This window comes from Aotus nancymaae, unplaced genomic scaffold (genome assembly GCF_030222135.1).
Source record: "Aotus nancymaae isolate 86718 unplaced genomic scaffold, 86718_ANA_hifiasm-v0.15.2.pri h1tg000075l, whole genome shotgun sequence".
In the NCBI taxonomy this organism is placed as follows: Eukaryota; Metazoa; Chordata; class Mammalia; order Primates; family Aotidae; genus Aotus; species Aotus nancymaae.
The window spans coordinates 3,288,340-3,313,939 of NW_026988490.1; the positions used below are offsets into that span (position 1 = coordinate 3,288,340).

The following is a 25,600-nucleotide window of genomic DNA, read 5'->3' on the forward strand; positions in this document are numbered from 1 at the left end:
TCAAAACCTTCAAACAAAGAAAGTCTCAGGACTGCTGGCTTCACAGGTAAATTCTACCAAACACTTAAAGAATGCTAATCTTTGTCAAACTTTTGTAAAAAGGCCAGTATTACCCTTCATACAAAACCCAGATAAGGACACTACAAAAAAAGAAAGAAAGAAAATTACAGGCCAATATCCCTGATGAACACAGATGCAAAAATGCTCAACAAAATACTAGCAAACTGAATTCAACAGCACATGAAAAGGATCATATACCATGATTAAGTAGGAATTATTCCTGAATGCAAGGACAGGTTCAACATACACAAATCAATAAATGTGATATACTGCCTTAACAGAATGAAGGATAAAAATCATACGATCATCTCAATAAATGCAGAAAAGGCATGTGACAAAATTCAACATCCTTTCATAATTAAAAAACTCTCAAAAAATAAGATATAGAATAAATGTACCACAACATAATAAAGACCATATCTAACAAGCCCACAGCTAACATTATACTCAATAGTGAAAAGCTGAAAGCTTTTCTTCTAAAATCAAGACCAAGACAAGGATGCCCACTCTCACCACTTCTATTCAACATAGTACTGGAAGTACTAGATACGGCAATTAGACAACAAACAAACAAAAATTTTTAAGTATCCAAATTGGAAAGGAAGAAGTTAAACTCTATCTGTTTGCAGATGATGTGATCTTATATATAGAAAACCCTAAAGACTCTACCAAAACTCTGTTAACACTAATAAACAAATTCAGTAAATTAGTAGGATACAAAATCAGAACACACAAAAAAATCAGTTTTATTTCAATATGCTAACATGTACTATCTGAAGAAAGAAAGAAAATAATCCCTTCACTTATGAAGCTTAGTTTGGCTGGATATGAAATTCTGGGTTGAAAGTTCTTTTCTTTAAGGATGTTAAATATTGGCCCCTACTCTCTTCTGACCTGTAGGGTTTCTGCTGAGGACACCAAAAGCATTGACAACAAAAGCCAAAACAGACAAATGGGACCTGATCAAACTCCACAACTTCTGCATGGCAAAAGAAACAGTCATTAGAGTGAATCGGCAACCAACAGAATGGGAAAACATTTTTGCAGTTTACCCATCTGACAAAGGGCTGATATCCAGAATTTACCACGAACTAAAGCAGATTTACAAGAAAAAAACAAGCCCATTCAAAAGTGGGCGAAGGATACGAACAGACACTTTACAAAAGAAGACATACATGAGGCTAGCAAACATATGAAAAAATGCTCATCATCACTGGTCATTAGAGAAATGCAAATCAAAACTACATTGAGATACCATCTCACGCCAGTTAGAATGGCGATCGTTAAAAAATCTGGAGACAGGCCGGGCGCGGTGGCTCACGCCTGTAATCCCAGCACTTTGGGAGGCCGAGGCGGGTGGATCACGAGGTCAAGAGATCGAGACCATCCTGTCAACATGGTGAAACCCCGTCTCTACTAAAAATACAAAAAATTAGCTGGGCATGGTGGCATGTGCCTGTAATCCCAGCTACTCAGGAGGCTGAGGCAGGAGAATTGCCTGAACCCAGGAGGAGGAGGTTGCGGTGAGCCGTGATCGCGCCATTGCACTCCAGACTGGGTAACAAGAGCGAAACTCCGTCTCAAAAAAAAAAAAAAAAAAAAAAAAAAAAAAATCTGGAGACAACAGATGCTGGAGAGGATGTGGAGAAATAGGAACACTTTTACACCGTTGGTGGGAGTGTAAATTAGTTCAACCATTGTGGAAGACAGTGTGGTGATTCCTCAAGGACCTAGAAATAGAAATTCCATTTGACCCAGCAATCCCATTACTGGGTATATATCCAAAGGATTATAAATCGTTCTACTATAAGGACACATGCACACGAATGTTCATTGCAGCACACTTTACAATAGCAAAGACCTGGAACCAACCTAAATGCCCATTGATGATAGACTGGACAGGGAAAATGTGGCACATACACACCATGGAATATTGTGCAGCCATCAAAAACAATGAGTTCACGTCCTTTGTAGGGACATGGATGGACCTGGAAACCATCATTCTCAGCGAACTGACACAAGAACAGAAAATCAAACACTGTATGTTCTCACTCATAGGCGGGTGTTGAACAATGAGAACACATGGACACAGGGAGGGGAGGGGAGCACTACACACTGGGGTCTGTTGGGGGGAAATAGGGGAGGGGACAGCGGGGGGTGGGGAGTTGGGGAGAGATATCATGGGGAGAAATGCCAGATATAGGTGAAGGGGAGGAAGGCAGCAAATCACACTGCCACGTGTGTACCTATGCAACAATCTTGCATGTTCTTCACATGTACCCCAAAACCTAAAATATAATAAAAAATATATATATTTGTAAATGATTTTACAGAAAAAAAAAGAAAATAATCCCATCTATAAGAGCATCAAAAAGAATAAAATAGGAATAAATTTAACAAAAGAGGTTTAAAGATCTGTACATGGAAGACAGTAAAACATGAATGAAGAAATCGAAAAAGATACAAATAAATGGAAAGATATAACACGTTCATGGTTTGGAAAATTAATATTGTTAAAATGTCCATACTACCCAAAGCAATCTACAGATTCAATGCAATCTCTATCAAAATTCCAATGGCATTTTTCATAGAAATAAAAAAAAATCTTAAAATTTATATGGAGCCATAAAAGACCCTAAACAGCCAAATCGACATTGAGTAAGAAAAAAAAAGCTAGAGGTATGACACTTCCTGATTTTAAACTATATTACACATCTATAGTAATCAAAACAGTATGGCTGGCATAAAAACAGACATATAGACCAATAGAATGGAAGAATCAAGAGCCCAGAAATAAAGTCATGCATGTTACAGTAAACTAGTATTTGATAAGAATGCCAAGAATACACAGTGGGGAAAGGATAGTCTCTTCAATAAATTATGGCATTGGGGAAGGTGAATAACCACATGCAAAAGAATGAAAGTGGACCCTATCCTACACCATCTACAGAAATGACTTGAGATTAAAGACTTAAATGTGAGACTTAAAACTGTAAAACTTCTGGAACAACACACAGGGGGAAAGCTCCTTGATGCTGGTCTTGACACTGATTTTTTGGATATGACACCAAAAGCACAGGTAATAAAAGCAAAGAATAAACAAGTGGAACCATATCAAATTAAAAAGCTTCCCCACAGCAAAGGAAACACAACAAAATGAAAAGACAACCTACAGACTCAGAAAATATTTGCAAACCATATACCTGATAAGGGGTTAGTATCGAACATATATAAGGAACTCATACAACTCAAGAGCAAAAAAAATAAATAACATGACCAAAAAATGGGCAAAGGATCTGAATAGACATTTTCCCAAAGAAGACATAAAATGGCCCCCAGGTGTGTGAAAAGGTGCTTACCATCACTAATCATCAGAGAAATGCACATCAAAAACATAATGAGATATGGCCTCACACCTGTTAGAATGGCTGTTATCAAAAACAAGAGACAACAAGTGTTGGTGAGGATGTGAAGAAAAGGGAACCCTAGCATGTTGTGGGGGTGTAAATTAGCACAGACATATGGAAAGCAATATGAAACTTTCTCAAAACTTAAAAACAGATCTACCATATGATTGAGCATATCTCAATCCTGGGTATATATCTAAAAGAAAAGGCATTTCAGACCTTCTGTACCAGTTTCCTGGGCTGCTGTCACCAACCACCGCAAACCCACCCTCCTGCGGTCCTGCAGGTCAGACATCCAGGCATGCGCTACATCGTAGGCCTCGCACAAATGCCTTCCTTCTGCAGGATCCAAGGGAGAATCCATCCCTCATCTTTGTCTACCACTCAAATCTTAGCAACAGGATTCCTCTTTGCCAGCTTTGAAACCTTCAGTGGTGAATCAAGCCCTCATATCACATTTCTGTGACCCTTTATTCCACAGTTGTATCTCCCTCTGACCACAGCTGGGAGGGCTCTCCAGGTAAGGACCCATTGAGCTCACCTGATCATCTGCATCGCAAGACCATTGGCATAATCACTCTGCAAAGCCCCTTTTGCCATGTGAGGTCCCATATGCAAATGGTCTGGGAGTTAGAATGTGGACATCTTGTGGGGAGAGGTCATTAATCAGCCTACTGCACCTTTTCAGAATCAAATAACATAGATGATGAAAACATAGAGCCAGACCCATGGTAGGACCATGACAGACATCTGTTCACCTTGCACAGCCTTCTGGGCACTGGTTACAGATAGTTCCGGCTCCTTGAGAAGTGCCACACCCTGGCGAGAAATGTGGACTCCGAAGGCAGCCACTGGCTAGTTGGGGACTTTGGGCAAGTGGTCTGATTTCTCTGTGCTTGATGTCCTCATCTAAAAAATGGGGGTGGTGATAAAGCCTGCCTCGTGGGGTTGTGGGGTTGTCTATCAACACACAGAGGATTCCCTGAACAGGGCTGGCCCCTCTGCACATGTTAGCTCCTGTGGTTATCAGCATCATTATTTTCTTTGAAGTCGGAGCCCTCGAGGCTCACTGTGGCCCTCCTCCCTGCACTGGCTTCCTTTCGGCCCACCACCCCGACCTCTCATTGGCTCTGACTTCAAACAAGAGCATGCTCCGGAGCTCACTGCATGTGCAGGAACAGTCAAGGGCATGCAGAAGAGCCACCCAGGATGACAAGCTTGGAAAGGGTTCACCTCCTTCTTCAAAATACTTGCCACTTTTCTAAGGAATGATGTGGCTGCTCACTTTGAGAAACCCTGAAATGCTGGATTGTGAGCTTGCCAGAAAAAAAATGTGGGTAGCGTGGCCCAGTGGTCAGAAGACCTACGTCCCATCCTGACTCCTTCAACTGCAAAAGTATCTTTGCAATTCAGTGTATGTGTTAAGCAGAGGGAGTGTATTACATAATCCACCAGTTTTCCTGCAGTTCTGAAGGAGTCCTTCTCAAGGAAGAAAAGGAGAGGTATCTCTGGAACGAGGTAATGGAGCAAGTTTGCCAGTGCTACAGGAAGCAGTATGTTCCATGAATCAGCAGTAACAAGAGGCTTGCAGACAAAAGGAAATGAATGAGGGGGCAGAGCCATCGGCTACAGCTGTAATTTAAATTGCAGCCTTGCAGAGCATCGTTAAGAACAGAAAATAGGAAAACCTAACTTGGAGGTTTGCAGTGTTATGGTATGTGAATTGGGTTCTGAAATGCAGCCTCTTCCCTCTCCAAATATGCTTCCCATTTCTGTAAATTAAAGTGGAGACTCCCTGGAAGATGGAAGCTGTTCTCTATTCATCTCTCTTGAATTTAATTTCACAGTTAATTTTAAACCAAACACTACATGAACTCCTAAATTAAACATGAAAGGACCCAGAGCAATGGAACACAATGTTACACAAAGGCTGTATCATTTTGCTTCAATTACATAAAGTAGGTGAAGGGAAAGAAATGGCCTGCTTGTCTTCAGCAGAAAGGAGCCGTGGTGGCAATCCTCAAGACACAATACCACAGGTTGGATAAAAGACATGTGGAAAAAATGCATTGTCTCATTTATGTTGTGAAATACTGTCCATTAAGACTGTGTCAGAACTATTTTAATATAACTTTATATAGTATAAGAGCATAGAAACCTTAGCTCTGATAATGGAATTTTTAGAAAGCTGCATTGGGAAATCTCCCAGTGCTCTATTATAGATTCAAAGTGCAAGAGTTAGGAGGATCCCTCCAAATGTGTTCTTTGGGGCTTTCAACAAGAACTATTTTACAAGAATGGGCCGGGCGTGGTGGCTCACGCCTGTAATCCCAGCATTTTGGGAGGCTGAGGTAGGTGGATCACGAGATCAGGAGTTTGAGACCAGCCTGGCCAACATTGTGAAACCTCTTCTTTGCTAAAGATACAAAAAAGTAGCCAGGTGTAGTGGCAGGTGCCTGTAATTCCAGCTACTCAGGAGGCTGAGGCAGGAGAATCGCTTGAACCCAGGAGGTGGAGGTTGCAATGAGCCGAGATTGTGCCACTGCACTCCAGCCAGGGCAGCAGGGTGAGACGCCATCTCAAAAAAAAAAAGGAACTAAGGAACTACTTTACAAAGATGAAAGATACAACCCCAAATCCTCAGGCAAGAAAGTGCCAATCAGGATTATCCATAGGACAACAAGTATAAATAACCCAAGGTATTTCCTGAAATAATTTCATCCCACCAAGCTATTAAAAGACCTAAGGGAACCCTGGCTGATCCTTTGTTCCCAGTCACTCATGCGTCAGCAAGGCACAAAGTCAGGGGTGGACAGCGCCCCCGCGCAGGATCCAAGTTAGACCAGACCCAGAGGACATTAGCACCTGTCTCAAATATCTGAAGATGCTCTGGAAACATTTGTTTAATATTTATTGAGCACTTGCTCTATGCCAGGCAGTGTCCAAGGCACTGGGAATCAACATTGAACAAAAGCAACCAACAACAGACACAATCAGTGAGATGGGGCACCCACGACAGAGCAGGTGAGGAGGGATCAGGGAGGAGGCCAGTCTGAGGCAACAGGGACAGCATCTGGGGAGCAGCTGGCGGCAGTAGATTGGGAGGATAGGCAGGGGCATCTGCAGGCCACCCCAAGACTCTCCTGAGTGGAGCAGGATGCAGACATCAGTGGCACAGCCTAAGCATGCCTGCCTGCAGAATCTAGAGACCTTCAGTTCTGGGAAAGCAGCCTTGCCCAAAACAGGACAACTTCCGAGTCCCTGCCCAAGGCAAATTCTACCCCTAGAGCAGATCCTAGGAACGATGCAATGTCAGCTCCACTGCTGGAAAGCCCAAAGGGCTGGCGACTGCATCCCACCCTCTCCTTATCACGTGGACCCTCCCCTAGGGAGTTCTGGACACACAGGAGTCACAGAAACATAAGGTAGAACATACTATTCCTTTAGCACCCCTGCAGCCTCCACCTTCCACATCAAATTACAGACACAACAAAAGGACAGTGTTGGGGTTTCACAAATTGTTGCTTAGACTACTTATATAAAATTTCTATTTGCAAGTTATACCAGTATTATAAGAAAAGAAAAATCATATTACTTTAAGCACACAGAATAGTTATCAAGATAGACCATAAACCTGGGTCATTAAGAAAAAAGTCAACAATGGCCAGCCACAGTGGCTCACACCCGTAATCACAGCACTTTGGGAGACCGAGGCAGGCAGATCACTTGAAGCCAGTAGTTCGAGACCAACCTGGCCAACAGGGCAAAACCTCATCTCTACTAAAAATACAAAAAGTAGCCAGGCATGGTGGTGCACGCCTGTGGTCTCAGCTGCTTGGGAGACTGAGGCTGAGAATCACTTGAACCTGTGAGGCATAGGTTGCAGTGAGCTGAGATCACACCACTGCAATCCAGCCTGGGCAACGGAGCAAGATTCCGTCACACACACACACACACACACACACACACACACACACACGGGTAACAAATTTAAAGAATTAAATATAGTGTAAGTTCTCTAATGTAAGTGAATCAAACTGTAATTCAGTAATAGAAAGACAACAGGAAAATCTGTAACATTTAGAATTTAAACAACATACATCTAAATAATCTATGGGTCAAAGTGGAAGTCTCAAGAAAATTTAAGAATTACAACTAACTGAAACTGAAAACACAACAGATTAAAATCTGTAAGATGCAGCAAAAGCAGTGCTGACAGGGAAAATTATGATAATAAATGCTCACATTAGGAAAGAAGGATTTGTTCCAGGTAAAGTCTAGTCCAATATTCTCAAATAAATCGATGTAATTCACCGTATCAAGCAGCTAATGAAAAAAACCATATGATCACATCAACTGACACAGAAAAGATGTTCTCAACACCCAATTATGGTTTCAAAAAGAGAGAAAGAGAGAGAAAGAGAGAGAAAGAAGGAAAAAACACAACAAAAATAACCCTCTTAGTACATTAGGAAAAGAAAAGAATTTCCTCAGTCTCATAAACAGCATCTAAAAAAACTAATAAAATCATACTTCATGGTGAAAGACTGAATGCTTCCCCTTTAAGATTGGGAACAATGCCAGTCTTACCATTCTCATTCTAGCCACTGCAATAAGGTAAGTAAAGGAAAATAAAAACATACAGATTGGAAAAAAAAGACATAAAACTGTCCTCATTGCAAATGACACGACTGTCTACGTAGGAAATCTCAACTGTATTTTTTAAAAACTCTGAGAACAGGTAAATTCAATAAAATAACTTGGTACAAGATTAACACACAAAGAAATGCATTTATATGTACTAACAATAGACAAGTGGAAACCACAATAGAAACTCAGTATGACTTATAATTGCTCCAAAGAAAAGGAAACAGGTATAAATTTAAGAAAAGATGTACAAGATCAGTATCATGAAAATTATAAAAGAAATCAAAGAAGACCAAAATAAATAATATGTTTATGGACTAGAGGGCCATTCTAAAATGTGTATGTCAAAGCACCACATGAGAAAGCAACCAAAATCCTAGAAAACAGAAATGTAACTTTATTCCAATAAAGCTGGAGGAAGAAAAGGGGAAGATGTATATGGAAAAAGATTGGCCACAGACTAGCCAGAACAATTTTGGAAAAAAAAATAGTAATAAGTGGGAGGAATCCCTCTTCCCAGAGTCCAAACTTACACCTGCAGTAATCAAGATAGTGTGGTACTGACTACACACACACTACCAATGGGACAGAGAACCCAGAAATATATCCCACAAATATGTCTAATCAATTTTTAACCAAGGAGCAAATTCAGTTCAATTAAGGAGGGATAGTCTTGTCAATAAATGGTGCCGGCCCAATTGGACATCCATAGGTTTAAAAACGAACCTGGACTTAAAACTCACACAAGGCCGGGCATGGTGGCTCATGCCTGTAATCACAGCACTTTGAGAGCCCAAGGCAGGTAGACCACAAGGTCAAGAGATCAAGACCATCCAGGCCAACATGGTGAAGCCTCATCTCTACTAAAAATACAAAACAATCAGCTGGGCATGGCAGCACACGCCTGTAGTCCCAGCTACTCCAGAGGCTGAGGCAGGAGAACTGCTTGAACCCAGGAGGCAAGAGACTGCAGTGAGCCAAGATCGCGCCACTGCACTACAGCCTGGGCGACAGTGCAAGACGCCATCTTAAAAAAAAAAAAAAAAAAAAAAAACCTCAAATACAAGAAATAACTCAAGGCCTGGCACAGTGGCTCACACCTGTAATCTTAGCATTTTAAGAAGCCAAAGCAAGAGAATCACTTGAGGCCAGGAATTCAAGACCAGCCTGGGCAACATAGCAAGACCCTGATTCTACCAAAAAAAAAAATTTTTTTTAACTTAGCCAGTATGATATGACATGCCTGTAGTCCCAGCTACTCAGGAGACTGAGGCAGGAGGACCACTTGAGCCCAGGAGTTTGAGGCTACAGTGAGCTGTGATCACGCCACTGCACGCCAGCCTGGGTGACAGAGTGAAACCTTGTCTCAAAGAAAAAGACAAAAGAAAACTAACTCAAAATAGATCCTGGTCTTAAAAGTAAAACTAAAAATAAAAATAAAAAATACAAAAACCAATCTTTGGACTCTTTGGAATTATTGCAGCTAAGCAATAAGTTCTTAGACTTGACACTCAAAGCACAATCTATAAAAGAAAAAAACTGGCCAGGCACCGTGGCTCACACCAGTAATCCCAGCACTTTGGGAGGCCAAGTGGGTGAATCACCTGAGGTCAGGAGTTCGAGACCAGCCTGGCCAACATGGTGAAACCCCATCTTTATAAAAAATACAAAAAACTTAGCTGGGCATCATGGCATGCACCTGTAGTTCTAGTTACTTGGAAGGCTGAGGCAGGAAGATCACTCAAACCCAGGAGATAGAGGTTGCAGTAAGCTGAGACTGAGCCATTGTACTCCAGCTTCAGCAACAAGAGCAAAACTCTGTCTAAAAAAAAAAAAAGGAGGGTGGCCAGGCATGGTGGCTCACCCCTGTAATCCCAGCTCTTTATCTCCAAAAAAAAAAAAAATAGATAGAAATTATAAACTGGACTAAGAGAAAATATTTGCAAACCACATATCCAACAGTCTTTATATCTATAATATATAGAGAATAGTCAAAGCTCAACATTTAAAAAAACAATTCAATTAGAAAATAAGCAAAAGGTATGTACAGACATCACACTGAAGAAGATATACAGATAGCAAATAAATACATGAAAAGATATGTCCAACATTCTCATCATTAAAGAAATTAAGTTGGAACCACAGTAAGATATCACTATACACCAACGAGAAGACCACACCCTGTCATAGGCATGGGCATGTGGACAGCTATAACAGGAGGGCCTTGGACCACTAGACGTGAGGAGCAAGTGTGTAGGGAGACCTACTGAAAGGTGGACAGGAAATGGACAGGCTGCATAGGGAGGCAGCCTCTGGGAGGGCTTTGGCAGCCACACTGCTTGCAGGATGCAAGGACTTCCCTCCAAGGCCCTTCCTGAGTCCCTGCCACACTTCCTAAGACTGTCATGTCCTCCGAGGCTCTTCCTGAGACTTTGCCACACTCCCTGAGATCCTGCCACACTCCCTGAGACCCTGTCATGTCCCCCAAGACCCTTCCTGAGACCCTGCCACACTTCCTGAGACCCTGTCATGTCTGAGGCTCTTCCTGAGACCTTGCCACACTCCCTGAGACCCTGACATGTCCCCCAAGGCCCTTCCTGAGACCCTGCCACACTTCCTGAGACCCTGTCATGTCCGAGGCTCTTCCTGAGACCCTGCCACACTCCCTGAGACCCTGACATGTCCCCCAAGGCCCTTTCTGAGACCCTGCCACACTTCCTGAGACCCTGTCATGTCCGAGGCTCTTCCTGAGACCTTGCCACACTCCCTGAGACCCTGACATGTCCCCCAAGGCCCTTTCTGAGACCCTACCACACTTCCTGAGACCCTGTCACATCTAACAAGGCCCTTCCTAAGACCCTGCCACACTTCCTAAGACCCTGTCATGGCCCCCAAGCCCCTTCCTGAGACCCTGCCACACTTCCTGAGACCCCCGCCAAGTTCCCTTCTGTGTGTGGCTGGTTACTGTGCTGTGGCCTCTGCTTTTTGTTTCTGCAAGGGTAGACACCATGTCGAACTGGCCTCTTTATAGGACTTTTAAAATCTAGAGACGGCTTTTGGTAGAGAAAGGGAGGTTTTTTCCTAAATGACTAATAATAATGACCATTAATTAATGAAAATTAAGAAAGCTTTGCAAATTACGTAATTTTCGAAAGGTTGAATAATTTTAGAAAAAAGGTGAAAAAAAAAACAGAATAACAGAGAAGCCCATGAAAAATAACTGGAATTGTATTGTATTTTTTAATTAATAATGACTGTAACTAATTAAAGCACAATGAATTTATTAAATCTCTAATTGCAAAATAGCAGTAAAAAAGGGGAAGAGAGAAACTAAATAAACTCGGTGGACAACACTGGAAGTTACTAAGGCAACAGCTCATTACTATGAAAGTTGATCATTACAGAATAAGGATTTATCTTAGGCAGCAGTGGGCCCCGGTGGGTATTAAAACTATTAAAAGAGGTGGTGGGAAGCTGGGCACCTTTCTCCACTACCGCAACTCCCCGGACATTCTCTGCACCCCTGAAAGCAGGACATCCAGACACAGGGTCCTCCTCCTGGATGCAGTCCAGACCCCTGCACACCTGTGAAGCACGGGTGCCCCAAAGTGGAACCTGAAGCTTCAGATCTCAGTTATAGTCTGCAGGAAACAGGACAGAGCAGCTAATTCATCCCATGAGGAACCCAGCAGCTGAATCCAGAGTACACAGTATTCTGCAGAACAACAGAATAGGATTTGTCAACTAGATGGTGATGCAGTAAAGACTTCGCCTGGCCTGAGGACGCCACCTTTAGAAGGGCCCTTGGCTGGCTTCTGGGTACTCAGCTTCAGGACTGTTCCCTCGTTACCCAGGAGAAGGCTGTCTTGTGGGCCCAAGGCAGTGTGTTCTGTTGTACCTGCATGCCCAGGCTGTATATACAACGTGATACATTCTGCTGTACCTGCGTGCCCAGGCTGTGTATACGATGTGATACGTTCTGCTGTACCTGCGGGCCCAGGCTGTATGTACAATGTGATACATTCTACCGTACCTGCGGGCCCAGGCTGTATACAATGTGATACGTCCAGCTGTACCTGCGTGCCCAGGCTGTATATACAATGTGATACATTCTGCTGTACCTGCGTGCCCAGGCTGTATATACAACGTGGTAAGTCCTGCTGTACCTGCGTGCCCAGGCTGTATATACAATGTGATACATTCTACTGTACCTGCGTGCCCAGGCTGTATATACAATGTGATACATTCTACTGTACCTGCGGGCCCAGGCTGTATATACAATGTGATACATTCTACTGTACCTGCGTGCCCAGGCTGTATATACAATGTGATACATTCTACTGTACCTGCAGGCCCAGGCTGTATACAATGTGATACGTCCAGCTGTACCTGCGTGCCAAGGCTGTATACTATGTGATACATTCTACTGTTCCTGTGGGTCCAGGCTGTATACAATGTGGTATGTTCTGCTGTACCTGCGGGCCCAGGCTGTATAAAATGTGATATATAAATAGAGTGCACCTGTTTGCCTTCTGGGAGTTGGGATCTTGGTAGGCTGAGGGCAACTATCTAACCGGACCTGACCAAAACTCAGTCTCCAACAGGTTGCCCCAGACAGAAACACCGCACATGTCTGTCTCTATCTGCTGGAGGGAGGCGCGTGCTCTGTGTGGGCCCTCCTGGGAGAGAAGACCTCTGAGAAGCCTACTCCTGGCTTCGTCCAGGCTCAGCAGGTTTCCACTGCCCAGCATGGCAATAAGCCGCAGCCCAGAGGACAGCTGCCCCTGAGTCTGCGAGTTCCTGTAGCAAATCAGAGTGGTCATGGGAACCATCAAACAACAATAATATTGATTTAAAAGAAAATGGATAGAAAATGGGGGCAAAACTGTTCTAGAACATAAGAGACATAAGAAATAACAATCCTGTGAATGGCCCTTGCTAGACAGTTGAGGGCTCAACTTACTGGGTCATCATTCCTCAGCAGGTGGACCCAACAACTGCGGACAAAGTTCTGGAGCTTTCCTGGCCACTCCTCCACCCCGCCATCTCCTCAACAACCCCAGGTACATTTCTCAGACCTGTCCCAAGCTCACTGGGACACACCTCTAACAGTCACATCACGCACCAAACTTCCAGGCTCCTGTCTGTGTTGTGGAGAAGTTTGGTTTCATAGTTAAATCAACAATGGACCTGCCTAGCCTAGGAAGGGTTTGCACGTTGCTTCATGCTGTTGAAGGCATAGCCACACTTACAACTTCCCAGAAACATCAAATTGACCAGACTTAAGATCACAGATGGAAATGCACACGAGCCAAGCTGGCAGACGGAACAGATAACCCCTCCAAGCACACAGCCCTGGGCATCTGTGTCCCTCACACACACAATCGCACGGTGCAGGTGGGCGCGAATGAGCGCATCCAGCACACAGATGCAGACTCTGAGTTCCTTCAAGGTCACACTTGGAGTGAGCAGCAAAGAGGGTAGAACACTGGAAGTGCATTCTGTTTTCTCAGATACACTTCTGCTCCCAAAACCCATCCTGCTCACGTCAGTTGTCAAGATTCACCAACTATTCCCGTACGGTTCCCTTTCCATCTAGAGAGAAGAACCCGTCAATCTTTAGGAATCATTATGTTTGTCCAATCTGATTCAGGAGCCAGGACCGAGCCCATCCAGAGCGTCTCACAGGTCTCAAGTCTCCCCTACTGTGGGCCCAGATGGATCAGGGGAGCAGGCATGAAAGTTACCTCAAATATGATCAGCACATAGACGCCCGCGAGGATGGCCGTTGCGATGGTCACTTGGGCTTCCACACTTGCGGGGAGGTACTGATGAGCCATCAAAAGAGGCACAGCCTGGGTCTGCTGGAGGGAGGCCCGGATGCTGATGGACACCGTCTCTCTGTAGAACGAAGCAACGACCTTACAGTTCACAAGGGGAACAAATCCAGGTCAACAGCTAGGGGACCTCCCTCTGTATCAGCCATGGCATTCACCAGAGTCCAAGTGGACCTCTGAACGATTCAGCCCAATGCCCAACTTCACAGCTGGAAGAGCCGTGAGCACGGGCCCATGGCGAGAGACACAGGATGCAGCCGCCCTGTGGCCAAGCCCAGCCAGTCCAAGCAGGCCCTTTAGCCTCCTGTGGCATCACTGACAATGAACAGTGGGTAGGAGCCTGCACAGAGACGTCAGCCACTGACCTGCCTCTTCCTCCTCTCCACCATGCCCAACCACGTTACCTGCTAAGAGCAAAGCCAGCTATTTGCACTCCAGTCCCTGAGAGTGGGAAACGCACTACAGACAAGAAGCCTGCAAGTGACCACAGGTCTGTGGCCGGCACTGAAGCATTTTTTAAAGTCCAGTCAATATGTTTTATGGCCTGAATTATGTCCCGTTCCTCCAAAAACAATTTCTTTGTTGAAGTCCTAACCCCAAATACCTCTAAATGGGACTGTAGGTAGAGGTGGGGTCTTTAACGAGGTGAGGAAGTTTAAATGAGGTTATGGGGATAACTCCTAATCCAGGAGGACGGGTGTCCAAACAGGGAGAGGTCAGAAGACAGGCACACACAGAGGGATGGCCACCTGTAAGCCAGGCAAGAGGCCTGTCGACACCTTGACCTAGGACATCCAGCCTCTAGAATTACAAACAAGCAATGACATTTCAGCCACCCAGTATGTGGTGCTTCGATATGGCAGCCTTAGCCATCTAATACAGCAACCACAAGTACAGACTGAATATAAAATGACATTCATTAAGGAGGAAGAATCCTCAATTTCCTGGAATTCTCCATTGTACAGCTTCTTGATAATAATTAAATTAGAACATCAACCAAAAAATAGCATTTGTTTCAAAGTGGCTTCTGCAGTCAGCCCTCTTATAACCTGACACCCAAGGCTACGATGCCCTCCCACAGCCTTTGGGCTCACTGTCTACATGAGTGCCGTGTCCAAGTCACATGCTGACCTGGTGCTGTGTGGGCCGAAATTCAGTGTCCTGCAGGTTACACTCCTTTAAACCAGAGTGTCTCAGAGAGCCTGCCCCAAGACCTCACTCACTGAGAACCCACCTGCTCAGTACCTCAAAGGTCCTGCTCATCACCGAGCGCTCACTTCTCCTCGGATTTAAATACACCGTCCAATTGTGAGTGACCTGCACAAGTCAAAGCATAAAGTCATGGTGAGGCTTCTCACCTGAGACACCATCTGGGATCTGGCACTGCTCAGTTTAGGTATTTGTTTCAAATAAGAAAAGGAGAAAGAAAGGAACAGGGGTGCATCTTTACTTGGGCTCCCACATTTCTGATGTTAGGAGCTAGTGCAGGTGGTTTAGAGCCGGGAATTTCCACAATTTGGAGAGCTTTGTTTAAGAAAAAGGATTCGAAAGAAAAAATGTTTCTTAGACTTGTAGTAAAACAAAATTTAAAAATAAAGAAAAAATGCAGAATTAGTGTACAAAACTACAAAAGGCATAGTAGTAAATAGTGATTTAATACAACGAAAATAAATCTCATCAGATGCAGCTCACGCCTGTGATCCCAAAACCTTGGGAGGCCAAGGTGGGAGGATCACTTGAGGCCAAGAGTTCAAGATCAGCCTGGGCAACAGAACAAGACCCCTGTCTCCCCCTCAACACACACACACATTTAAATTAGCCAGGCCTGGTGGCATCTGCCTGTCATCCCAGCCACTTAGGGGCTGAGGCAGGAGGATCCCATGAACCCAGGAGTTCAGTTACAGTGAGTTGTGATCAGACTACTACACTCCAGCCTGGGCAACAGAGTGAGATCCCCACTCTAAAATGTTTTAATATATTTTTTTTAATTTAAAAAATGAATTACTACAAGTTACTAGAGACTTGGAGAACTCTTCTGAGTGCTCTGAGTCCTGAGAACTGCTTCTGCAACTACTTGAAACCTGGAGGCAACAAACCCACCCTCAGAAAACCTTCCACAGCCCTGTGCACAGGAGCCCTGCAAGGGAGGATCCCAGGGTGAAGCCTCATTCGCTGCAGGCAGCCCTGCCTTGCACCTTCTTGCCCCTGAGGCTGAGGTTCATGGGGGTGACCAGCTGGGGAGGCAGCCTGGGGAGGGAGGGGGAAGATGGGAATCTCACCCACAAATCACAAAGGACACTGAAAACAGAAACTCTGAAACTAGTCAAAGCAGAGACGCACACGCATGAGAACAGAAGTTCCTTTTAAGTACTTCAGTGTTTGCAAAGAGAGTGTCTGGGGGAAAAAAATCCTTTCGTAAAGATGTCTTGTGTTCCCCGTGTTTCTGGCACTGGATTTGCCTGTGGGCATTTTGGGTGCGTCAGCATGTTGCGAAGGGCCACCCGAGAGAGCAGGGAGGCGCCATACGGCTTATTTCATCTGGGTTATTAATATGCAAGTGCTGGGGAGGCAGTGCAACCGCCGGCTGCTTAGGATCCTGCCCTTCTCCAGACCAGGCTCAGGTCTCATCATCAAGTGGCCTCTTGCCAGGGGGATGGGCTCTTCACAGGTGAACCAAGTTGACGCCCTAAGACCCTGGCCAGGGCAAGGGGTGTAGAATATTGATGCTGCATCAGCCATGGTCCAGGACAGCGCATCCTAGTTCATCATGAACTTTGCTCTGTGGACCATGCTATGCAAGGCAGGAAAAAGTAAGGTGCATTCATTCCTCAGATGCTCCATTATAGGAGACAGCCTGTGTACAGCAGGTTCTCCTTCTGCCAGCTATAACGGGGAACATCCATGAACCAGGGGTATGACTTCCATGCAGATGTCACGGTGACGATCCGATGGAGCCTCCGAGGCCAGGGCTCGGGGAGTCAGGCTTGCATGGAAGGGGCCTTGCCTCTGGAGTCTAGGCTCTGGGCCGTCATGACAGATACCACTTCCTGGCTGCCTTTGCAGGATGTGAATGAAGGCTTGACAAGGCTCACAGACAAGGCAGAGCACAGACCCAAACAGACACAGCAGCTCAGAAGCTAGGCACCGTCTCAGCAGGTGTCCACAAACATAGTTACTGCTGTGGAAGTGTCTTCACAACCATGCGTAAGGCCCAGACTTACCACCAAAAAAAAAAAAAAAAAAAACCACACACACACACCAAAACCTACTTTCAAATGTACGTCTCCCAAATGGCCCAGCAAAATGGTTTTGAATAAAGCACTTGCAAGCCTGATTTTACTGAAATGGCATGAGTTTTACAAATAATTTAGAGAAATGGAAAAAAGAGAATTTCAAAGACAATGGATTGACTAAGAATGGTGTCCTCGCCTGTGGCTCCCAGTCAAACCCACTCAAGAGGAAACTCAATTTATAATGAGATGAAATGGGATTTCACCATTCCTTTCAAATAAATTATCAGCATCACCTGCTGTGGTCGCCACCGCCTGAAGCCCGAAGCGTCTGCCTGGGTCAGCTCCACCACAATGTGTTCTTCCCTCCCAGGACGACTTGGCCTTCTGGCCACTAGGGCCCCCGCCAGGTCCACCTGCAGCAGCGTGGAGTCCATGCGGCTGCTGAGGTTCACGGCTCGGGGAGTGTCAAGGAGAACCACAAAGCAGGCAGGAGAAACCCCATGTCCCCATCGCCCACCAGATGCACACCCTCCTCAGACAGTGCCCTAAGAAACGCGTTTCCCCAGGTGCCCCACGCCCTTGGCCATCAACATGATCTTCCCGCCTTTCCCAATTCCCACATCTCAGCCCTCATTCAGGACCTAACTCCCCTGAAGCAGGTCGTGACCCTCATGTGACAGGTGCCCCCACACCGGAGGAAGGGTGCATCCGCAGCTCCAAAGATGGAGGGAGGCCAAGACTGCAAGAGGACCCCTCCCGGCCCGTTTCACGACTCTCCACTCTTCATCAAACCCAGCACAGAAACACCAAGCTCAGCTATTTCTCGTCAGGCAACGCTTATATTAAATACACGAGTAGTCTTTTCCTTGTCAACCTGTCCTTCGTGTCTAATCTGCAGGGCCCTGGTTGGAGAACCTGGGGCGGGGAGTGGGGGAACAGTGTTTTCTCCTCCCCTCTGAATGCACAGTCTTCTTCACGTTCTCTGAGGCCGGATAGAAAATGCATCACAAGGGGAAAAAGGAGAGAAAAAAAAGGGAGGGGAAAAGGTGGGGGGCGGGGAGTGCGCCCCTGACTGACCGGCCTGTAGAGGTTTGCTGGCTTCTGTTCACTCGCTCCACGCCCTGGGAGCCCCGGACAGGCCTCCCTCAGACAACAATTCGGGGACAGAGAACTTCGGGTGCTGCAGGTGCTTCTAAAACGGACCCTGCGACTACTGAGCTGACACAGCAGACTCGGAGGTCAGCCCCTCCCCTCACCGCAGGCACCCCTGGCTCGGAGCACGTCCCGAGGCCGCTGCTGCAGCCGAGGCCCTCCCACCTCGGCCAGCACCGCACGCGCTTTCTCTGAGAACCAACTTCGGGGGGCGTCCCCAGCTCCCCAGGCAGGCTCAGGCCTGCAGCTTTCCCGAAGCCCCGGGTCTTCTGAGAGCGTCCCTGAGTTTCCAGAAACCGCGGTGCCCCCTGGGAACACTGCCCTTTTCCAAAGAGCCGGCTGCAGGCTCCAGTCAGCCCTCATGGCGGCTGGAGGACGCGCCACGGCGCCCCTGTCAACCCTGCTGCCTCCGTGTCTTTCTTCATCCAAACTCGAAGCCCACGCTGTGAACAGGTGAGAAAGCTGTCCGGTCCCACTGCTGCCAAGAAACGCAGGCCGGCCGGTCCCCTGCTGAGACAGACTCAGGCCGTGGGACCGTGCGTGCATGGGGCCGTGCGTGCGTGGGGCCGTGCGTGCGTGGGGCCGTGCGTGCGTGGGGCCGTGCGTGCGTGGGGCCGTGCGTGCGTGCGTCCGTGAGTGCGTGGGGCCGTGCGTGCGTGGGGCCGTGAGTGCGTGCGGCCGTGAGTGCGTGGGGCCGTGCGTGCGTGGGGCCGTGCGTGCGTGCGGCCGTGAGTGCGTCCGTGAGTGCGTGGGGCCGTGCGTGCGTGCGTCCGTGGGTACGTGGGGCCGTGCGTGCGTGCGGCCGTGAGTGCGTAGGGCCGTGCGTGCGTGGGGCCGTGAGTACGTGGGGCCGTGCGTGCGTGCGGTCGTGCGTGCGTGCGTGGGGCCGTGCGTGCGTGGGGCCGTGAGTGGGTGGGGCTACGTGTGCGTGGGGCCGTGCGTGCGTGCGGCCGTGAGTGCGTGGGGCTGTGCGTGCGTCCGTGAGTGCGTGCGTCTGTGCGTACGTGGGGCCGTGCGTGCATGCGGCCGTGGGTATGTCGGGCCGTGGGTACATGCCTGCGTGCGTGGGGCCGTGCGTGCGTGAGGCCGTGCGTGCGTGCGGCTGTGCGTCCGTCCGTGAGTACGTGGGGCTACGTGTGCGTGGGGCCGTGCGTGCGTGGGGCCGTGCGTGCGTGGGGCCGTGCGTGCGTGCGTGGGGCCTGGTGCGGTCAGGCTGCTTAGGAAGGAACGCGGCAAAATGTCCTAGAATAAAAGGGGCACACCGGGTCCTGGGTGGGATGAACAGAGGGCGGAGGTGACCATCTCGTCTGAGTGCGCGAAGCTGCTGCGCTCCTCTGGGAGTTCTACGCACTGATAGCTTTGGGTGCCAGTGTTCCCCGAAGCCTCCCCGTCCTGTCTGAGTCCCACTGAAGATGGTTTCTGGACAGGATCCAGCCTCCCCCTTCAGGTTTTTTGGGTCAGCTTGGCAGCAAGTTACTCTGTCTCCCGTTCCCTCTGCCCAGGAGGGTGGCACCGTGTCCTGGGAACTTGATGAGGGGAGCCAGGAACGCAGAGGAAGTCTTGGCTTTCTCCCACCCAGGGAGGTCATGCAGAGGCAGGCACGAGAATGAGACACACTCTGTCAACATCACGCAGCTCTTCAGTCTCACACAGAGACACTTTCACTAAAGCTCAGGCAGTTTTAAAGTGATGAAAAATATACAAAGACATGCACACGCGCTCAGCTGACATCAGCACCGCCCTGACCCTGTGGAGGTGGAGTGCTTCTAAAACGGTGGGTGCCTCCGTCCACCGAGCAGAGGGAAGCACAAACCGTGACCAGTACGCCCCGGCTCACCGGAGAGCCTAAAGTGCCAGGCATTTCTCCCTGGTGCCCTGCCGGGCAGGTGGCTGGCGAAGGAGAGGGCATTCTGGGAAGGTGTAGTGAGACTTCCTGGAAGGACCACAAAAAATGAGACTATGCAACAGATAACAACGACTGCAAGGAAAGCAAGCCAGTTTCCTAAGATTCCAGTTCACTCAGACTATCAAGTAGACTAAAGAAAAAACATCTCGCCATTCAGCTAATTGAACTAATCCCTTTTTAAATGATAATCGTCAAAAATGTCTGGCCCAATTGGAGCTCCCGATGGGAGAGTCCCACCTCTCCAGGACCCTCCATGGATGCCCGCAGCCCTAGCAGCACTGGGGGCTTCAGAGGCCTTCATGCACAGACACCTTAATTAGCACATCCATTCCACAAGAGGCTCTGGACCCCGGCTGGAGAACTGGGAACCACCACTCCCACCCTTTCACCCAGAAAAGGCTGGGCGAATAGCAGTTAGCCGCCCACTCCTGATTCCAGAATGAGGCTGCAGAAGAACTCGCCTGAAATCTAGAGCGAGACAGGTGACTGTAGGGAGAGGCGGCTTCCCCGGGACAGGTGCCAGCACTGCAGTTCAGAAGCAGGCAGGATTCAACCAGAAAATGTACACATTGCTCAAGGTCAAGTGTGGGCTCGCATGAGTGTGGGAGCCCCTGAGAGCCACCACATGGAGGTGTTCACATCTTCTTGCAGGCTTTTCCTCCAGGAAACCCATTGGGCGCTCCCAGGAAGACAGGAAGCCTGGGAAAGATCCCGACAAAGCATCCCCCAGTGATGCCAGACTTTACCCTCTCCCACTGCCTCTATCTCCTGTAAGGAGCAAAGGCCTTCATCTGCTTGGGAAGTAGATCAAATCTGGTAGCCAGAGGGTGCAGTAGGAATCCCTGCAGCTGACGGAAGGTAGGAGGGGAAAAAAGTATCTCTTACCCCAGTGGGAGGGGTGGGCAAAGAGCGAGGTCTGGCAGACAGCTGGCATGGCGCCCAGTAATTCTGAGTGTCTAGTGCACCGCAGGTTGCCACAGCAACTGCAAACCTCAACACAGCTGTTGTCTCGCTAGATTTACATGAACCCTTCAATTAAGGCCTGCAGAAGTCAAGGCATGCTCATCTCCAAGCTTAAACACCACTGGCCTCTGTATCTGCTGTCCTACAGGATGTGTATGACTTCTAGCTAAAAATTCTGAGGCAGGCAAGAAGGGGCCAGAGCAAACATAGTAGGAGGCGCTGCAGCAGTCATCTGAGCCAGGGGACACAGCGGGATGGCAGGGACTGGAAGACAGGTCAGCTCAATGCAAAAGGGGCAGGGGAGGGATGCAGTATCCAGGAGCGAGGGAAAGCCAGGCCCTGGCTGGAACGTGCCCTGCTGTCCCCCTTCCTCACTTGGAGGGCTCCCTACCATCCCCACCACTGTCTCCCTGGAGCTCCCCGCCTCTCTGTCCTGAGACTCCATCTCTCATCAAACATCCTTGAGAAACGGAATTCGGGTGGGTGGGAATGGTAACAGCCTGCGCCTCAGCCTTTGGCAGCAGTCACAGTCCGCGAGTGTCTACTTGCATTTCAGATCTCAGCCGGGCGGCTGGCCATCTCAGAGTGGATTTTGGATACAGTAGTTCTCCAGTGGTGACACAGCCAACAGCTGCCAGAGCTTTCCTTGATCCGGATACAAGCTGAACAAAATCTGTAACAATCAGAAACGCTGAATGATGGAGGTGTGGTATGAGAGCAATCAGATATAAATCATTTTGATATGACAGTTGAAAACGGATGTGATGATGAGGCTAGTGTGTGTATCTACAACACCCCAGCTTATCTACTCTGAATAGCTTTGTCTTAAATGTTAAAATATTCTGATTCATTACAGTGTTCCGCTACAATGGGCCCTGACTATTGATATTTGCCAATTTTAAGGATTAAATACCTGGCCATAAAATTAAATCATCAAAGAGGGACAAATGTGGTTTTCCCACATTGGAGAATAAAGGAACATGACCCCTGTGATGGTTACAGCACGTCTTTATGGTAGCAGGTGTCTGTGGAATTTGCAAAGCACTTTATACACCATCAAAAAGTAAATTAAACTGACGATAAAGTGAGATTATAGAAGTTCAAGTGAAATTCCTCAAATTCCATTTTGGATGTATCCACAAATCACCTAAACTCCATCTCACAGAATAAGGCTGAAGACGGGACACAGAGCTCAGGTCGGCTCTTGGGGACCAGGAAGACCTGGCCCGCCGTGGTTCCTTTGAAATCCCAGAGCACCTGCCAGGCCTTGCTGCCAGCAGGACTTCAGAACCACATATTCATGTGAGTAGGAAGTGGGAAGCCAAATTGGTAGCCAAAAATATCAAATCGTGAAGCTTTCAGAGCTCAGTGTAATTGGCTTTCCATTTCCAGCATAGGTTTCCTTTCTCCAGGTCACAGATCTCCTCCCTCATGGGTTGGTTATTAACAGTTGACTGTACTCAGCTCGATGCAATCGACACTGACTGCGTACACTACCCTGCTGTCCGCGTGTTGCAGCTGAGAGGAGCTGACCCAGGGCCACAGACAGTTCTGCATGCACACGGAGCCCCAACCCACATGCCACGTGTGCAGGTCATGAAACCAACCAGCAACAGCCACAGACGTCATGCACAGGGGGCCTGTCACAGGCTGGCTGCATGGGAAAGCACTGCCCCCAGCTGGCACATGTCATGGAACACAACTCAGACCGCCCTAGCCCACAATCGCACCGCATCACAGCACCACCTCCCACCCACTGTGGCCTCTCAACAACTGCCCACGCACACCATCTTAGAGCAACCCTCAAAAGTGGCACTCACCCAAAATAACTCTGCAAAGCACAGCCACAACCTATCATGGCCACAGACCACAAACAACCTTCACAGCTCACACAAGTGCACACACATACCCACGTGCACACACACAGACACACAACCAGAGACAGGGACCACCCTCACCTGCACACACACACACAATGAGAAACAGGAGACCACACACCCATCTGCACATACACACACACCTGCACACACAACCAGAGCCACACACTCACCTGTACACACACAGACACAACCAGACAGAAAACCACATACCCACATGCACACACACACACACACACAACCAGACAGGAGACCACACACCTACTCGTTGGGCAAACGTATTTTGAGTGCCACTATGTGACTCTGGCTCAGGTTACCTCAAGCCACAAAGCACACCAACGCTGGCAGTGGGACCCGTGACTGTCGCCTCAGAGGGCGGCCCTGTGGCCCTGGCTCTACCACCCTCACTGCTCAGGCTCCTGTGCCTTCCCTTGGCAGGTCCATCTGCCGGGACCTCTCCAATGAAGAACAGCACCGCCCACTGCCCTGGGCTCACCAAAGCAGCCCTCGCCCTCCCCTCGTTCCCACACCCTGTTCCCTACAAGGGCATCTGACGTTGGTTTAGCTCCAGGATGAGTCTGTTGTGAGTGTTCATGTATTTGGAAGGATGGAGATAACTGGGCAAACCTCAGAGCTTCAACACCCCCTCAAAGGGCACTGAGACCCTCTGGGCATCCACAATCACCAGATGTGTCCCAACACACATGAAGAGTGCTACTGTGTGGGGCTCAACAGGGAAGTGATGAACCACTCAATGGGGGAAGGGAGCCCACAGCCAGCTACCCAGCCTTCCACAGGGCAACACCAGGCTGCCTGGCCTCTGCTGTGTGACGGGACCACGGCAGAGGAGCACTGCTACGGCCCTCGATCCCCTCAGCCTGCTGCCCCACACCCCTCAGCATCAGGGTCAGGCACCGACCCCACATCTCAGGTTCCCCCTGCTGTACAGCCAAAGGCATGCAGGGCTTCCACTGACCCCACAGCAGTGCTGGGGCAGCCACAGTACTCACGGAGCACAGCACCACAAAGACAAACAGGCCCGTGACTTTCAGCCACCGCACACAGCACCTGCAAGAGAAAGGTAGGGCCTTAGTGGCAAGGGGTAGCAGTCCTGTTGCCCAGACTTCCCTAACTCAGACACTTTTCTGGCAGCCTTGAGTAACTTCCATCTCAAAGCATGTGTTTTGAATTCTTTCCATAACATGATGAGGAGAACACCCCATCCAAACCTACAGCCCCATCCAGAGGAGCATGGTGGAGGTTCCAGAGATGAACAAAGTTAACCAAAGTGTTTGCACGTAGCTTGTTGTTGGGGAAACTGAAGTTCAAGATTTGAGACTTTTTGAGAGCTGTTTAAAGGCTCCCGTTTCCTGGTGGGGGGAAGTAAACTGAATGCCTTGTCTCTTTGATTCATATTTACCATTTATTTCCCCCTACGTTTTCTGAAAGGTAGAAATACAGATTTGACCATCAAATATAAAAACAAATAATTTAAGAAAGAAATCGCTACGCGATTACCGGTTGTATTAGCAGATCTTAAGAATTCCTCAGGCAGTAACTTAATAAAGCATCAAGCTACATACTCAGCCCCCACCGAGGACTTCCAAAGCCATTCCAGCCCCTCACCATTACCCACTTCTTAACTGTGACCCCCTAGGCCCTACATGAACCTGGCCTGGCCTGCACTCTGCTGCCCTTCCATCCCACCAATGTCCTTGCTGCTCCCAGACGAGACCACATGGCGTTTGCCCTGCCAGGGTACCCCTGACTGCAGTCCACCCATCATGCCCCTCTCTGCTCACTCAGCAGCCAGACCCCGTCTCCCAAAGGCACCATCGCCACCCAGTCTAGGGTGTACTCTGTCACCGGCTGCTCCATGAGGGCAGGCACTTCAGCGCGTTTGCTTTGTCCCCACTCGTGGAAGGATGCTTGTACATAGTCCATGCTTGAGTATGTGAGTAGAATGAAATAAGAAACTCTGTGTTGGAACATCTTTTTAATACTCTCCTCGGTTAAGTTTCATCTGTCTTTGAATCTGATCCTTTGAAAACGGTAAAATCTTGTTTTGCATTCTCTTAGATTTAACGAATTTGATGAATAATCAGTTCACGCTTCCAAATTATGATTCAACAGCTCCTACTTAAATAGGAATCAAAATGACATTTCTTTTTAAAGCATGAAACATTAATTGAGCTATTCTAAATACAAATTTTTTTCTACATAACTGACATCTGCAGCAGAGCTGGCAACCCAAAATAAAAGGTTTTTTACAAGCTTGTTCACTGATCACGCATGGTACTTTTTAGACATGTTATAAAGAATGGTACTAACGTCTTTTAGTTCAGTGGCAAGCTCAAAGGCAAATATCCCGTGAATCACAGAAGATAAAGCAAGCACTGAACGCAAACATCTCAAATGTACTTGAGTCTATCCATGTTGTAGGGCGGCTGAGGACACGGCATTCTCTGGAGTAGTTGCCCAGCCAGCTGGGAAAAGGCGTGAACAGTGTCAGGTTTGC

General features: G+C 47.8%; 1 protein-coding gene across 3 annotated transcripts in view; it reads right to left on the reverse strand.

Annotated features, from left to right (window-relative positions):
• Positions 1-25,600, reverse strand: part of OCA2 (OCA2 melanosomal transmembrane protein) — a 225,315-nt gene that overhangs the window by 193,908 nt on the left and 5,807 nt on the right. For all 3 annotated transcript variants that reach the window (XR_010339211.1, XM_064367820.1, XM_064367821.1), the window contains exons 3-7: positions 24,093-24,150; positions 21,806-21,878; positions 17,478-17,638; positions 15,186-15,268; positions 13,862-14,015 (exon numbers count right to left, since the gene is read on the reverse strand). Coding sequence is in view for 2 of the 3 variants with exons in the window: in XM_064367820.1 (XP_064223890.1) it covers positions 13,862-14,015; positions 15,186-15,268; positions 17,478-17,638; positions 21,806-21,878; positions 24,093-24,150 (529 nt within the window). In the remaining variant the exon portion in view is untranslated. The remainder of the gene's footprint in view (positions 1-13,861; positions 14,016-15,185; positions 15,269-17,477; positions 17,639-21,805; positions 21,879-24,092; positions 24,151-25,600) is intronic.